Source organism: Aspergillus caelatus (assembly GCF_009193585.1).
Source record: "Aspergillus caelatus strain CBS 763.97 unplaced genomic scaffold BDV27scaffold_22, whole genome shotgun sequence".
Taxonomy (NCBI): Eukaryota; Fungi; Ascomycota; class Eurotiomycetes; order Eurotiales; family Aspergillaceae; genus Aspergillus; species Aspergillus caelatus.
This window is the reverse complement of record NW_022475285.1, coordinates 195,567-210,538: the sequence shown is the minus strand read 5'-3', so window position 1 is coordinate 210,538 and position 14,972 is coordinate 195,567. Positions and strand designations below refer to the sequence as shown.

The following is a 14,972-nucleotide window of genomic DNA, read 5'->3' as shown; positions in this document are numbered from 1 at the left end:
GCACGGGACTGACTGCATATGCGAGAGGATCACACCTCCACCATACATAGGATAGTACTATCTCGAAGATTGAATATCGCATTACAGGACCTTGATTTACACGGAGTTTTGCATTTGATAGATTAAATTCAGGAGAAAGGATCCAACCAATCTTCTCGAAACGACTCCGGCATCAGATCGGAGTGGTGGCCTTTCGTTGCCGGCCCACGCAAGGGGCGATCAAACAGGAAAAATCTCCCTTGTTCCAGGCCAAAATTCTGAATAAGATGGTGGTTGCAACCGAGCGAAAATGCACAGAGGCATTGATCATCGAGCGCGACTTGCCGGGGTGATGCTGCCAAGAAACCACTCAACATTCTCATCTTATTAATCGGTGGAGCATCTGAAGCCATCCGACTAGTGACATTCTATTACCAAGCATCGCGAGCCGAGACCTTGTGTATATGTCAGGCCACTATGGTTTGGTTTATGGTTGCACTTCTTCGAGCTTCGCGATCATGACACCCAATCCAGTGGGAGGCTGGGGATTTGTGATATCACTCTGGAAAAAGCTTTCCCTCATACCAATAATTGGATTTTTTTCAGGATTCTGGCTTGCGCGCGTCTCCACCCTACCATGTCCGATTATGCCGATTATGCATTTATCTCCTTTATTCGATTCGCCAAGAATGGATCTGCCAATCCTCCCGACGAATGGGCGTTTGAGACTGCATCACTGTTGCTGTTTTGTCAACAAAAAGTCCCTTTTTCATTGCCATACTAGAGAGAAGACCCAGTAGCCTAAGACAGCTCCACACGTATCACATCGCTTTTTCTAGGCTTTCATGTTAGAGTAAGCAAGATGTGCTTTTCCCAATTGGGGCTCGGACGGCGGTCTAGGAGTTGATACCTTACGTACCTTCCTGTCTTGGGATATGAATGGATTCCTTGGCTGCTTAATTAAAAGATCTGCATGTGCATATAAGTATTTGGCAAGAGTACCTGCAAGCCAGGCAGTTCTCCTTCCAAGTGCTGATCATCCTAGTACTGTGAATTGGTGAGTTCTATAAGTTCCTTGCTGTTTCCCATCCCCTTCCTACCCTTCATCCCTCTCACCAGAAAATCAATCCCTCTGGCTGCTGCTTATTTGTGTTGACACTTGACAGTTTGCAACACAATGCGCGCCCTCTCCCTTGCAAGCCTCATTGGCATTGCCAATGCGGCCTGTCCGTACATGACCGGTGAGCTTGCACGTCGCGACACAGGAACCGACGATGCGACCGCCGCTACAGAGGAGTTTTTGTCCCACTACTACATGGCCGACAATGACACATTCCTGACCTCCGACGTGGGCGGCCCTATTGAGGATCAGAACAGCCTTCAGGTCGGAGATCGCGGCCCGACTTTGCTGGAGGACTTCATTTTCCGACAGAAGATCCAGCGCTTTGACCACGAACGTGTATGGGAATACTATATGGAATGTGAATTGGGTTTGGCTGATCATCCGGTGACAGGTTCCTGAACGTGCAGTTCACGCTCGCGGTGTTGGTGCCCATGGTGTCTTCACCTCGTACGGCGACTACTCCAACATCACTGCTGCCTCGTTCCTTGGTGCTGAAGGCAAGGAGACTCCGGTTTTTGTCCGATTCTCGACCGTCGCAGGTAGCCGTGGTAGTTCGGACTTGGCTCGCGATGTTCACGGCTTTGCGACCCGCTTCTACACGGATGAGGGTAACTTCGGTATGTCTATCACAGAACGATCGTTTCCTTTCACACGAAATTTTTGTCTGACTGATTCGATTCGCAGATATTGTTGGCAATAACATTCCTGTCTTCTTCATCCAGGATGCTATTCTTTTCCCCGATCTGATCCACGCTGTCAAGCCTCGTGGTGACAATGAAATCCCTCAAGCTGCCACTGCCCATGACTCTGCTTGGGACTTCTTCAGCCAGCAACCCAGTTCCCTGCACACCCTTCTCTGGGCCATGTCCGGCCACGGTATCCCGCGTTCTCTTCGCCACGTCGATGGCTTCGGTATTCACACCTTCCGCTTCGTCACTGACAAGGGAGACTCCAAGCTCGTCAAGTTCCACTGGAAGTCCCTGCAGGGCAAGGCTAGTATGGTCTGGGAAGAAGCGCAGCAGGTATCTGGCAAGAACCCCGACTTCATGCGCCAGGATCTCTTCGAAGCGATCGAGGCGGGCAGATTCCCTGAGTGGGAGGTGAGTATTTTCGGCCCTCCTTTCCATCAGCATGCTAATTTCGTAGCTCGGTGTTCAAATCATGGACGAGGAAGACCAGCTGAGGTTTGGCTTCGACCTGTTTGATCCCACCAAGATCGTCCCCGAGGAATACGTGCCAATCACCAAGCTGGGCAAGATGACTCTCAACCGCAACCCTCGTAACTACTTCGCCGAGACTGAGCAGGTCATGGTATGGAGCCCTGAATACGTGTGATTGTGGTTCTTTGGCCAGTTACTTATGAATTTTTTGCAGTTCCAACCTGGCCACATCGTCCGCGGTGTTGATTTCACCGAGGATCCCCTTCTCCAGGGCCGTCTCTTTTCGTACCTCGACACCCAGTTGAACCGTCACGGCGGACCCAACTTTGAGCAGCTGCCCATCAACCAGCCTCGCGTGCCTGTGCACAACAACAACCGCGATGGAGCCGGTAAGACCTCTTCCAGGACGCGATTTATGTGCATATCGGTGTAGGATGCTAAACCCATTCAGGCCAGATGTTCATCCCCCTGAACCCCAATGCCTACACTCCCAACACCCTCAACAAGGGTTCTCCTAAGCAGGCCAACCAGACCGTGGGCAAGGGTTTCTTCACGGCTCCCGGACGCGAGTCCACCGGCCGTTTCACCCGTGCCGTCAGCCCGTCCTTCCAGGACGTCTGGTCGCAGCCGCGTTTGTTCTACAACTCGCTCACTCCCGCCGAACAGCAGTTCGTCGTCGATGCTATGCGTTTTGAGAACTCCAATGTCAAGAGCTCGGTCGTACGGAACAATGTCATCATCCAGTTGAACCGCGTGTCCAACGACCTGGCCCGCCGCGTCGCTCGCGCTATTGGCGTTGAGGAGCCTGAGGCCGACCCGACCTACTACCACAACAACAAGACCACTGATGTTGGCACCTTCGGACAGAAGCTGAAGAAGCTGGACGGACTGAAGGTTGGTTTCCTGGCTTCGGTTGAGACCCCTGCCTCGATCGAGGCAGCCTCGCAGCTCAGCAAGCAGCTTTCTGAGGACGGCGTTGATGTCGTTGTCGTTGCGGAGCGTCTCTCCGACGGCGTTGACCAGACCTACTCCGGATCGGATGCCATCCAGTTCGATGCTGTGGTCGTCGCGCCAGGTGCCGAGGGTCTCTTCTCTACTTTCTCCTTCACTGCACCTAGCAATGCCACTTCCTCGTCCACCCTGTTCCCGGCCGGACGACCCCTGCAGATCGTCATCGATGGATTCCGTTTCGGAAAGCCTGTTGGTGCCCTCGGCAACGCCGCTACTGCGCTCAGGAACGCCGGTATCCAGACTTCTCGCGACGGTGTGTACGTCGACCAGTCGGTGACCAGCGGATTCGTTGATGGTATCAAGGAAGGCCTTCGCACTTTCAAGTTCCTTGACCGTTTCAAGCTGGATCATTAAGCCGGCGTGTACTACTATTAGCCAGCGGAGGATTTCAGACTCTCTCGGGGCATTTTTTACGCAACCCTACCTGATCTGTGATTTGTTTCGTGGCGAGGCCACTATTTCTTCTATGTATATTTGACTCGTAACATATTCAAACAACATCTCGCAGATTATTATAATCAATACCTGTGTGAGCTGGTAGACAACTACATTGTTTTCCACGTCACTATATCTAAGATATCAGTTTTAGTCGGCTTGTTCCTAATGACTTTCCACATTATATCACTCAATTAATAGTTACATCATCCTTTCACATCCTCCCTGGTAACCAGCAGTTCCTCTACCTGAACGCTTAATTTTAGCTTAAAATAGGTGCATCTGATAAAATTCACTAGACAGAACAAGACCCACAATCGCACTAACGACAATGCCAGAAAGACAATTCTAGAAACAAAGATTTAATTAATATAGGTTTATGTTAAGTATATTAGTATGCATAATACCCCTTATATTAATATCTCCCTAACAAATAGGCTACAATAGTGGACATAGTGGGGAATAGTTAATCTTAACCTACTTTCCGACTAGTAGCAAGTTGGTACTACTATCGCTGACCGTCGCTCGCTATGCGAGTCGTTTTAGCCTCGGTATCTCTCTGCCAAGCTGAAATTGTCAGAAGTGGGTTTGTTTGGGTGATGCTGTTATTTGTTTGGGTTTTGGGGTGTGCGAAATGATAGTAGACTGGAACCTGGTGGAGGAATTATGCCAAGCAGAACAGATATTGCACTAACACTCCAAGCTCTTACACTCCTATGATCAGAGTAACAGAAGTCATGCATATGTGTCGTGGAGGAGGAAAAAATAATAAATAAAAATTCAGCTTATATTAGTCACACAGGATTAATGTATCAGGATCCTCACACCCTTCGAAGTGAGCTTCGGCATGGGTATCATAAAATCATGCACCGCAATCACATCCGTTTCATCCGTCTCGTACACCCCCAGCTTCAGCCCATTAGGACGGTAGAGAACAGCCAAGACAAGAGAGATCTCGGCCATGGCCAGACTATGTCCCCTTGCGTTAGTTATTCGTTTGCTGTGACAAGGCGAGGCGGATCATACTTTATTCCGAGACAGTTTCTTGAACCACGGGTGAAGGGAACGTAGTTCCGATGCATGGCCGGGTCAATGGCACCGAGCCAGCGTTCTGGGCGGAATATCATGGGCTCGGGGTAGACGGTTGGGACTGTGTGCATGAAATAAGCGGACATGCCGACGGGGGTCTGGGGAGGAATTGGCTTGTTAGCTTAGTTCTGATGGAGATAGGTATATGGTGTTATCACTCATATAGGAAAGTGACCTACCCCCACAGGGGATGGTAAAGTCCTTGTATTGAATTGGCAGGTCAGGAGAGATCCGAGGAAGACGGTGCATAATGCCATAGCTCAACCTGTGTAGACTTGGTCGTTAGCTCTTCATTTATTTATGTCCTTCAACTTTCGGCCTTTTGTAGGTGAGGGGAAAAGTAAAGTATACCGTAGAGACTCCTTAATAATGGCCTGAAGATACTGCAACCGCTCTAATTCCCTGAACGTGGGAACCTTTTCTGGCCAGCCGTCCATCACGTCCCTCAATTCCGCCTCTAATTTTGCCTTGATCTCCAATCTTGCAAGGATATAGTATGAGGCGAATGCAATCGTGTGGGTAGTGGTGACGACTGTACCCGCGGCCAGGAGAATCTTTGCTTCCTGGACCAGGCGCTTGGGGGGTCGTTCAGACTCGGGCATATCACTTTCGACGATATGGTGGAAGAGCGAGACATCACGGCGGGTATCCTTAAGTTGGGCGGTTTTTTTGGAGCTCATGACGTAGGTGATTCTCTGCAAGGCTACCTGCATGAATGTAGTTTTAGTTTCAGGCAGGTGCAGATTGAGCTAATATACTCATAACGGGGGAAGGGGGACGCACATTCTCCTGTCGATTTAGAGATTGGCCTTGAGGGAAGGCCTTGAGGAGGATGAACTCAGGGATGTAACTCGCAATCCTGTCTCACTGTATCAGCGTCCATTGAAGAACTGCGTATCACCTGAGGAAGACGAAGAAAACTACAACACAACTGACTTAGCAAGTAAAGGAAACCCAGAAAACACAGGGACATATTTTAAGATGCTGTGGATCATGTTGTACCTAATATATCTGTTTAGCTATCTCAGCCGCCAAAAGGTTGAGAAAGATAGTCACCAATCCGACAAAAAATCAGGCTGATCCATGAAAAGACCTCCGACATCATCATCCTTACCGAAACAGACCCGTCTTATGATATCGCTTGAGGAGGCAGAGAGAAAATATGGTTGAGTGTGATCACCGTACGCGTCCCCTCGTACTGGCGGAGTCGTGATTCAAGCTTCCGAGCCATCTCCACAAGGACTGGCTCCAGTCTAACAATTCCCGCCCGGGAGAAGAAAGGCTCTAGAGGTTTTCTTCGCTTGCGGTGGAGATTGTGATCAACTGTTAGGATGTGGCTTCCTACTCTCGCGTTGCTTAGTTACCCTTCCCACATGGATTGAAGTCTAATACCATCCAATTCAATCCCTTGAGCAAACGCGTCATAGTGGCTGGTGCGACGCTTGCTTTCTGTGACGTATATTTCATTATAGAAGTCCGGATCGTGGATGGATAGCTCGTGCGGGTTAATTCTCACGATGGGACCTTGACTCATGCCGAGTCCCGGTATTAATTCTGTTACCCCGAGGGATCATTCATGTACCGTAGACTTGATGCATGCGCTCAATCTCAAAAATGTATTTGCCACTTTTCCAATAGTCGAAGTAGAACTCATACCATCCCGTCGCGGCGGCCAATTTAGCGCCTGGGAATTTTGCTAGTGGGGAGAAATACAGGCGGTGAATAACAAGCCCTAAGCTGTACAAAACAATAAATGCATCTAGTAGGACAGTCAAGTTGATGGTGGCTTCCATTGCGACTCCCAGTATGTATGTAAGCGCAGACGTGAGGGAGGTTCTAAGTGTGAAACAGAATCTACGTCCCAAGCAATCATTTAAACGAGAACAACACGAGAATTGCTGCGTTGGCAATGGGATTTAACAAGAATATGAGGAGAAGGGACTGGCGCGTGATAAATTGTATTAGCGCCAGCCTTTGCAGCATACTTTCAAGCCACATTGTCATATATCTGGGATCGACCTGGCAGGCGATAGCGTAGATTGCTGAGTATTTCGGAAATGCAAGGTATAGGGTCATCTTTGTGGGTGAACACGGAAAGACAATTGGGATGGATGGTCATTGAGGGTGGGGTAAGTAACATGTGAGCATTGTTGCTAGACTTCTGTGATACCTAGATAACAGGCATAATCCTTCAGGAATTCCTTAGTTTAAGACACAGCCGCTAATGCAGCACACCCTTGTCACTGCTCGTTTCTATGGGAGCTGGCATAATCATAAGATACCACGGATGACAATGTAAGGGGAGTATTGCATTGAGCCGAAGCCTTCATCTTAAATTATAGGAGGACACCAGGTTCCTTCCAACGCTGCTCCCTTATTTCGGTATCTTTTGATTACTGTATCTCTTGATGTATGTAGTAACACTAAAATGTGACTGAGATATGTCTAATCCTTATATTCATACCTCTTCTGTCCGTTCAATATAGGAGCGATAAAATTTCGGCGGTGTGTTGCCCAGTACCCTGTGGTTTACGTTCATAACCAATAGTTCCCATTGGGGAGATGGCAGTTCAGCTGGCTCCTGAGATGGGGTGAGAAGAGGTCGTGTTGATCTTTGTGGAAGTGGTTCGCTTATTAAATTCGGTTCCCCACCTAGTTTTCTGCCAGGTTAAACGGAATAAGCGAATCTGACTGAAATTATTCAACCAAAATGAAAGCAAAACACCTGAAAGGGTCACGATATTCGAAGTTGTAAGATGCTGAAAGGCCTCAAATCCCAACCTTCTGAGGAAGCAGTAGGGGCGGTGAGGGTAGTCATATGACTTTTGCTACAGCGGGTCCTAGGGGCCCATTACACGATCTTTAGGCACCGCACTACCTATGGAATCGGCGGCGCTCTAATGTGGTTGGCTGAGCGCGGAAGCTTGCAAAGCATGTACCCCTCTTGGTTTGAACGTAGATGATACTCACTAGCTAGTGATACCTTTCAGCCAATCTCTAGAATGTGTGCAGAATATAGCTAACCAGAAATAAAGTGACCACGGTCACATTTGATTGAGATTCAATAAATCATTTGCTTAACTGGGGTTGAAAAGCTGAAAGATGAGTGGAGACTAGATCTAGGCGTACTACTGATTAGTCTCTACTGAGCTGAACTATGTATGTACTCCTCTGTCGATCTTCCCCTATTAAATCCAGTGTTACATGTTGTGCGGCTCCTAAATTATTTAAAGTGATCTTTCCACTGGTTTTGGAAGGTTTTCTAGGCATTCTACTCATTTTGAATACACTTACTTCACCAGCTCATCCGATATAATTTGCCCGGTCTTTTCCCCCAAGCTTATTGGAACTTCCCCATCAATCATGCCTAGTAAGATTTCTACCATCACCTAAGCACAAAGGTGTCAAAGGAGTCACCAAGGATGTAAGACCGACGTTCGTGGGGTCGTAAAGCTCATGCCTTCCCGCGTTACGATACTTGGGAAGTTATAGAGGTGGATGTTCACCAGACAATTGACATTGATTTTACTTCTTGTGGAACAAAATCCATCCCATTTAACCACCAAATAATATCTGGACACCACAAAGCATCTCTATAGGGTGATTTACGAGGTATTCTCAGGTTGACACATTTGATACCATTCCATTATCCATTTTGCAGGCATTCGATACTCAGTATATTTTATCAATCTTATCGTAGCTAAGGCTACAGGCAGCCTACTCGACGCTGATCCACCGTTGAATAACCGCACTTCATCAGTGGCCATGGCTCCTTGTCACACCACTCAAGTTGAGCGCAGCGTCATCTCAGCAACATGGGTAGAAAAGCTTGGCAGGTGCAGAATAGGGGTATGAGATATGGGGTGGGACGATAAAGTGGCAGCTGCCCGCTGAGAGTTGTGATGGCATGATAAAGCACTGCCTTGCAAATGGGAGTAAGAAGTTCAAAACCTAGAACGTCAAACCAAACCTGACCAATAACTTTGGCCTTGTCTTTAGTCACGAACACTCAGCCTGTGTCAGGTGTGACTTTTCGTGACCCAACGAAGGGGGGCGTTTGGGGTGGGTTAACATGATCCCAGGAACGCAGTCACTGGCTGGTTTGGTGAGATTCCGTCAATATTCTAATCAACTGATTATTGGTAAGTATTTATGGAGGTAGGGGGACTTTTGTGTCGCCTATAGGTCTCAGTTAGATGTCAATATGATTGGTGTGGGTATATTGGCTGTATGGTCGTGCTTGAAATCAAGATATCTTAGGTCGTACAGGCACCCATGTACACATGTTGGTACTGAATATCGAACAGACTGTGAGCAAGTAGAACGGTTTGAGGGTTCAGGGAGGGGTCAAAGACACATAGATGTCCACCTTCTGTGATTACCCATCATGCATCTGCGTAAGTTATAATCGCATATTGCTAGCAGGAGTATGGCGGGTAACATACAGTGCGTGTCTCAGAAGAGTAATTTCAAAAGAAGTGAAACCTCGGCAGAAGTGTATTTCCGGCTCCAGCTGAGGTGCAATGTAGCTGAGTCGTAAACACGAAAAGTCAAGCAACTCAACGATCAGAACGGCGAAGACAGCCGGAGTGAACACTCATACTGCTCTAGCATATCATTATAAAAACGAAAATCACTCACTATGCTCGGCATCTCCTATCCGTTTCAATGGCAGATATGGCATGCTCTTTGGTTCTTGCTATTGTCCATTGCTCAGGGTGTCAACTCACTCCTACCAGTACTTGGTTGGCCAGCTGCAGCAGAACCAAATTATGTGAGAGGGTTTCTGAAGCTGTCCCGTGAATTGGCACTTTTACTAACAACGTGAAGGAGGAAGTGTTGTCTCTAGATCTCGAGGAAAATGATTTTCTATATCGAATTCGGAGAAATTCACGGATTGTGTATGTTTCCATCCTCGATGGGGGTATTCTCCCACCCGATTATAGGACAGATGGTTATCTAGTTCTTGCAAAACTACAAAATATCCCGAAGTGGAATGACGAATGGAAGACCCTCACCGTACGAAATACCGCGCAGGGTGTTAAAAGCAGTATAGACGAGTTTTCACCACACAGGCTAGATCTCGGACAACTTGACCATCCTTTTGCTATCTTTGTCAACTTCTTAGATCTAACAACGATATCCAGAATCAGCTACCGTCTTTCTCGAGTAAGGTATGGTGATGAGATATGGGTGCTAAAAATAGCACGATTTAAACACGAGATCCCATCTCTACAACATGAAGTTTCTATATATTCCAAGCTAATGGCATCTGGCTACCCGCTTGCGCCGAAGTTTATCGCTTTCGTGTACGAGGAAACTAAGAATCGAACAGTGGGCTTTTTAATGGAGGAGGTTTCGGGTAGAATCCCGGGTACACAGGATTTTAATGATTGTGCGGAAACTGTTCGTCTGCTTCACGAACATGGAATTGTTCACGGGGACCTTAATAAGCACAATTTCTTGGTAACAGAAGAGGGCGTGAAGCTATTTGATTTTGAAGTTTCTGCCGCTAAGGAAGACGCGGATCCAGCAGCAACTGAGGAAGAACTGAAAGGACTTGTGGCTAGGTTGGAAGATGAATCGGGCATTGGCAGGCACTGAGCCTTATTCTAATCATTCATCGCAACCCATACAGCTAAAGAAGTACCCACCTGTTTTTAGTCTCTCAATCGCTTCTCAGACATTCCCTGCATTTGTGTGTTGACATCAGAACATCTACATATTGTATCTTGCTGCTCGAGCACCTGAGGTCTCCACTACCGGTGTGCTTTGCACACCTCACGAATTGTGCAGGCCTCGAATGACCGCAGGAAAAGCGTATAAGCTCCTGAGTACAAAACGGGTACGGCATCGGCCAGGTGTCTATTAGTCAAGTTAACTTCATTCTTTGTGACAATGATAGAAGCGTTACCATATATTAAGTTTGTGCTTTTAGCTCAAACAAGCCCGAGAGTCATGCATCCAGGAGACTGCTTTGGATTTATGGGTATAGGAGAGTTCTCAATTCTATCAGGGCCAGCAGTTAAACTCGTGTAAACTACTTGTAAAATCAGCTGCGAGGAGAAGTCGGAAAGATATCGGACAGAACCCCTGGTGTTTATGCATTGGTATCACTTGCGATCATTCCACAATATGCAATATTCCATTATCCAAAGACCAAATCTGTGTACGGAGTACACCTCTGTGTGCCACTGCATGGTGGCTTTCTAAATAAGACCAGTGCCTACTTCCGCTTTGGAAGGATGGCAGCCGATGGGGTCACACCCACACTATGTAGGCTCTTTACCTTCAAGACCAGCTAACTAGTATAACAGCTAAGAGATTTGTTACTTGGTCAATGGTCAAAATAGTTGTGATAGTTGAATCAACATCTGGACTATGATCATAGATGGGGTTTAAGGTGGCGCCATATTTGCCTCCGTTTTACTTATGACACTTTGGCTCCTACCACTACCAGCGCATCACGGTAAGGCATCACTGGCTATTTGATGAAAGCCGGCCCCGGACCAGTGGGTTTTGATTTTATTGGGTAACTCGAAAGATATGTTTAATCCGCCGTCTTGCTTCCACTCGTTTCGAACGCACGGGATCTTGCATATTCAATATTAAGATGAGGCCTACGACATGATACAACAGTAGGATTTCATGGCTTCTCCAAACCGGCAATGCTTTACAAGGAATGAGCCCCAAGCAGTATATATATTCAAGTTCCTCACTTCCCCAGTCTCTTATATGATTCAAGATTAGGTTGCGGGAGTATTAACCTTATATTTTAGGGCCTGGGTCCCACAGTAACACGAGCCCAGGCTGGTGCTCGTTTATACCCTATGCGGATTAGATTCTATAAAGCACTCTGTTATTGCTTGATCGATATTCCACCGTTCACGTCGTAACATGGAAGCGCACTTGACGCGATAAAATGGGCAGCATGCCACCGACTTTTCTTGGGCCATACTTTGACAGAATCCTCTAATGTACACCATTTATATATTAACTATATAAATATGACTCTACCATCTGAGGAAGTATTAAACTAGTATTAGCAAATTTATATTGGTGGATCGTATGGCGGAGGATAGATGTTCCGGGCCGGGTAAACTCGTGAGCGCCGACGTCGGCATACATTGATTTGAGCATTCCCGATGCTATATTGACCTTGCATATATATATCTCAAGATATTCACTTATACTAGCGAGAGCTAGGGCCTTCCACTAAGCTAGTTAAAGACCCTGTACACCTAGTTTAACTCCTGGTCCATGCAACTCAAGTGACACTTAACGGGTTTTAAATTCTCTTTACCTGAGTTATCTCTTCGCGCTAGAAAAATCCATTGCATTTGTCTCGCAGAGGAATTGCCAAAAACCAGTACCGCAAGGTCTTCATATTCAAAATGGCACAAAGAGAGTCAACCCTTCTACCACTAGACATTATGGAATCACAATTGTCCATGATAGACCTCCTTACAGCCATGTTCCCCTCACCAGGGGAAGTTGAAATCCCCGCATCCACGGCCCAATGCGTCGATAAGCTCCGGGACTGGTGCGAGGACCCGACAATTGAACCCTCTGGGATACCCTCAAGCTTACTACTCGCCGTCCATCTACCCATTGTAGAAGGGGAGAAAACGATTCAAGTCAACATCTCAATTCCACTGCAAGGCGAGGATCCAGAAATTGAACAGCCACCGCCATTGAGCTATACGCTTCGACAACCAGACTGGATGTCCAAAGCCGAGGTTGCGGGACTGTCCGCCGGAATGCCTCAAGATGATGTGCTCGAGGCATTTGAATATATTCGAGAAGAAGCTCTCCGTTTCCTTGAAACGAGACAGACTGCCATCTCTGAAGCTATCGCTGGTGATTCTGAACCGATCGTGAGAGTTTGGTTCTACTTCCCGTCTCTGTCAACTCGAGAAAAGAGGGATGATCTGGTTAACCATGCGCCTGGCTATTCTCTTACTGGTTTTGTGTTGGCGGGGAAACCGGGTGTCCTGTGTCTGGAGGGTGGGTCGACGGATATCGATGCTTATATGAAGTTTATTAAGACACATTCGTGGGGTGATATCCCCAGTCATCAGAAAAAGGTTAGCGAGAGGTTTCGGGAGACGGAAGGTGTTCAGAGGGTGTTCTCGGGGATGCAGGAAATTACAGATTCTCTTGGGGAACGGAGTGGGCAGAGGGCTAATAGGGGTGATATGCAGGCGTTAGAGGCATGGCTGCGGGATAGAGGGTTGCAAGAAGCATTTGAAAAGGTAATATTCTGAATGTTTTCAGAAGTTATGAACGATGATATGATTGAAGGTCCGCGAGTCCTTGTAAATTATGTTCTTATAACTGATAGACTTTATTCTAATTTATTTTTTTCTTTTCTCTTTTTATTTATTTATTTTTATTTTTATTTTTATTTTTATTTTTATTTTTATTTTTATTTTTATTAATTTTTTTTTCGAGCATAGTGTGTCGATGTACAGCGTAAACGATAAGTTATACTTGGCGTGGGCAACCTATTGGTGTATGGCTACTGAGGCTTCACGCTGGTTTAGGTTATGTGAACGTGTAAGTGCTCAGACGTGTATCTCCATCAGATTATAGACACCAGAATACGCGTTATTTGCAAACTATGGAGCAATCTCGGAGAATAGATTTGGATAATGCCAGATGACACGTCGTGAACTTTAATGACTCTATATGGCTTTATTGCCTTGGCACAGCAGCACTACTCCACATGGCCCTGTCCATATAAGACAGTCTTGTACTCACATGGCTGGCAAAGAGACAAAATCTCAACGACGCTTTTCACAGGTAACCACTGATTATACCATTTCACAATGCAAGGTACGCCCTCAAATCCACTCCACTGAACCACCATCATAATCCTGGGCAGGTGTTCGACAAAAGGTTAAGACCCTAATACCTCGCTCCTTTAGCAAACGGGCGCGAAAGGACGAGCCCTCATCCTTTGCTCGCTTGGAAGTAGATATCCCGTCGACAAGCCAGACGGATGATGAAAAAGAAAAGGTGGCACTCGACAACCCTTGCGTGACGGACTCCCGTGGTGTGCTGATTCTATAGATTGTAATAGATTCTCACTGGCCCGCTCGACTATCTACGAGAAAACCCCGGCAAGGACATTCGTGGCAAGCTCATTGACGCATTTAATGAATTCCTCGAGGTCCCGGAGGACAAATTAGTGGCGATCAAGCGGATCATCGACCTTCTACACAATGCTTCCTTGCTGTAAGTTTGAGCGCCTGGATATCTCAAATCAAAAGTTTCTCAGTCGGGATCTCGCTGACAGTTATCTAGTATTGACGATATCCAAGATTCATCGACGCTGCGGCGCGGTGTGCCAGTCGCCCATAGTATCTTTGGAATCCCACAAACGATCAACTCGGCCAACTATGCCTACTTTCTGGCACAACGCGAATTGATGTGTCTTACGAACCCGCTTTCATTTAACATCTACACTGAAGAGCTAATCTGCCTACACCGTGGCCAGGGCATGGAGCTGCATTGGCGCGATACGCTCCAGTGTCCGTCCGAGGAGGAATACATCCAGATGGCCTTGGACAAGACTGGGGGCCTCTTCCGGCTAGCGATCCGACTGATGCAGGCTGAAAGCACTACTGGTAGTGACTACGTCCCGCTGGTGGAGACCTTGGGACTTCTCTTCCAAATCAGGGACGATTACCAGAATCTGCAGAGCGACGCTTATTCCACAAACAAGGGATTCTGTGAGGACATCGGGGAGGGGAAGTTCTCGTACCCAATTATTCACAGCATTCGGTCTCGGCCGGGGGATAATCGCCTGCTGAGCATATTGAAGCAGCGTAGCGAGGATATCACCGTTAGAAAGTATGCGGTCGAGTATATTGATTCTACCGGAAGCTTTGACTACTGTGAATGGAAAATCGCCTCATTGCTGCAGGAGGCCAGGGAGCAGGTAAGGACGATACTGGATACCACACAGCGTGGATCACAAATCGAGAAGATTTTGAACATGTTGGAGATCAGCAAGAAATGATCGGTCGCAAGGAGCAATACTGATTTACCAGTAATTATGATTAGGTTCGCTGGTGTATATAATTAAGCTAAACTAGTCAGACCTTGAAAGATAGACAGCTAATGTTATTGAGTTATTGGAACGTGCTGAAGGATCTTCATGAACGTAG

General features: G+C 47.0%; 4 protein-coding genes across 4 annotated transcripts; 3 read left to right on the top strand and 1 right to left on the bottom strand.

The window, feature by feature from the left end:
* The first annotated feature begins 1,007 nt into the window (after window positions 1–1,007).
* Window positions 1,008–3,908, top strand: cat1 (catalase catB). The gene is made up of 6 exons (XM_032076616.1): window positions 1,008–1,438; window positions 1,494–1,719; window positions 1,787–2,202; window positions 2,249–2,413; window positions 2,477–2,651; window positions 2,714–3,908. The coding sequence occupies exons 1-6, from the start codon at window positions 1,157–1,159 to the stop codon at window positions 3,625–3,627; spliced, it is 2,178 nt and encodes a 725-aa protein (XP_031931566.1). The 5' UTR covers window positions 1,008–1,156; the 3' UTR covers window positions 3,628–3,908.
* Window positions 3,909–4,512: 604 nt separating this feature from the next.
* Window positions 4,513–6,599, bottom strand: BDV27DRAFT_168013 (cytochrome P450; the record flags this gene model as incomplete). Its single annotated transcript, XM_032074657.1, has 10 exons — window positions 6,380–6,599; window positions 6,190–6,321; window positions 5,997–6,138; window positions 5,854–5,937; window positions 5,734–5,799; window positions 5,581–5,656; window positions 5,149–5,504; window positions 4,977–5,062; window positions 4,735–4,918; window positions 4,513–4,678 (listed from the first exon to the last, which is right to left on the bottom strand). The coding sequence occupies exons 1-10, from the start codon at window positions 6,588–6,590 to the stop codon at window positions 4,513–4,515; spliced, it is 1,503 nt and encodes a 500-aa protein (XP_031931565.1). The 5' UTR covers window positions 6,591–6,599.
* A 2,840-nt stretch (window positions 6,600–9,439) lies between these two features.
* On the top strand, window positions 9,440–10,401 carry BDV27DRAFT_154035 (uncharacterized protein; the record flags this gene model as incomplete). The annotated part of the gene is made up of 2 exons (XM_032071895.1): window positions 9,440–9,571; window positions 9,628–10,401. The coding sequence occupies 2 exons, from the start codon at window positions 9,440–9,442 to the stop codon at window positions 10,399–10,401; spliced, it is 906 nt and encodes a 301-aa protein (XP_031931564.1).
* A 2,594-nt stretch (window positions 10,402–12,995) lies between these two features.
* Window positions 12,996–14,824, top strand: BDV27DRAFT_142001 (FPP/GGPP synthase family protein; the record flags this gene model as incomplete). The annotated part of the gene is made up of 3 exons (XM_032069895.1): window positions 12,996–13,052; window positions 13,883–14,037; window positions 14,107–14,824. The coding sequence occupies 3 exons, from the start codon at window positions 12,996–12,998 to the stop codon at window positions 14,822–14,824; spliced, it is 930 nt and encodes a 309-aa protein (XP_031931563.1).
* Window positions 14,825–14,972: the final 148 nt, after the last annotated feature.

What these genes read in the sequence shown, in the direction of transcription:
- cat1 (XM_032076616.1), top strand. Translation starts at nt 1,157, where the DNA reads ATGCGCGCCCTCTCCCTTGCAAGCCTCATTGGCATTGCCAATGCGGCC. An exon ending in CACGGATGAGGGTAACTTCG is followed by an intron (nt 1,720 to 1,786) that starts GTATGTCTATCA and finishes TTCGATTCGCAG; the next exon opens with ATATTGTTGGCAATAACATT. An exon ending in GCAGATTCCCTGAGTGGGAG is followed by an intron (nt 2,203 to 2,248) that starts GTGAGTATTTTC and finishes CTAATTTCGTAG; the next exon opens with CTCGGTGTTCAAATCATGGA.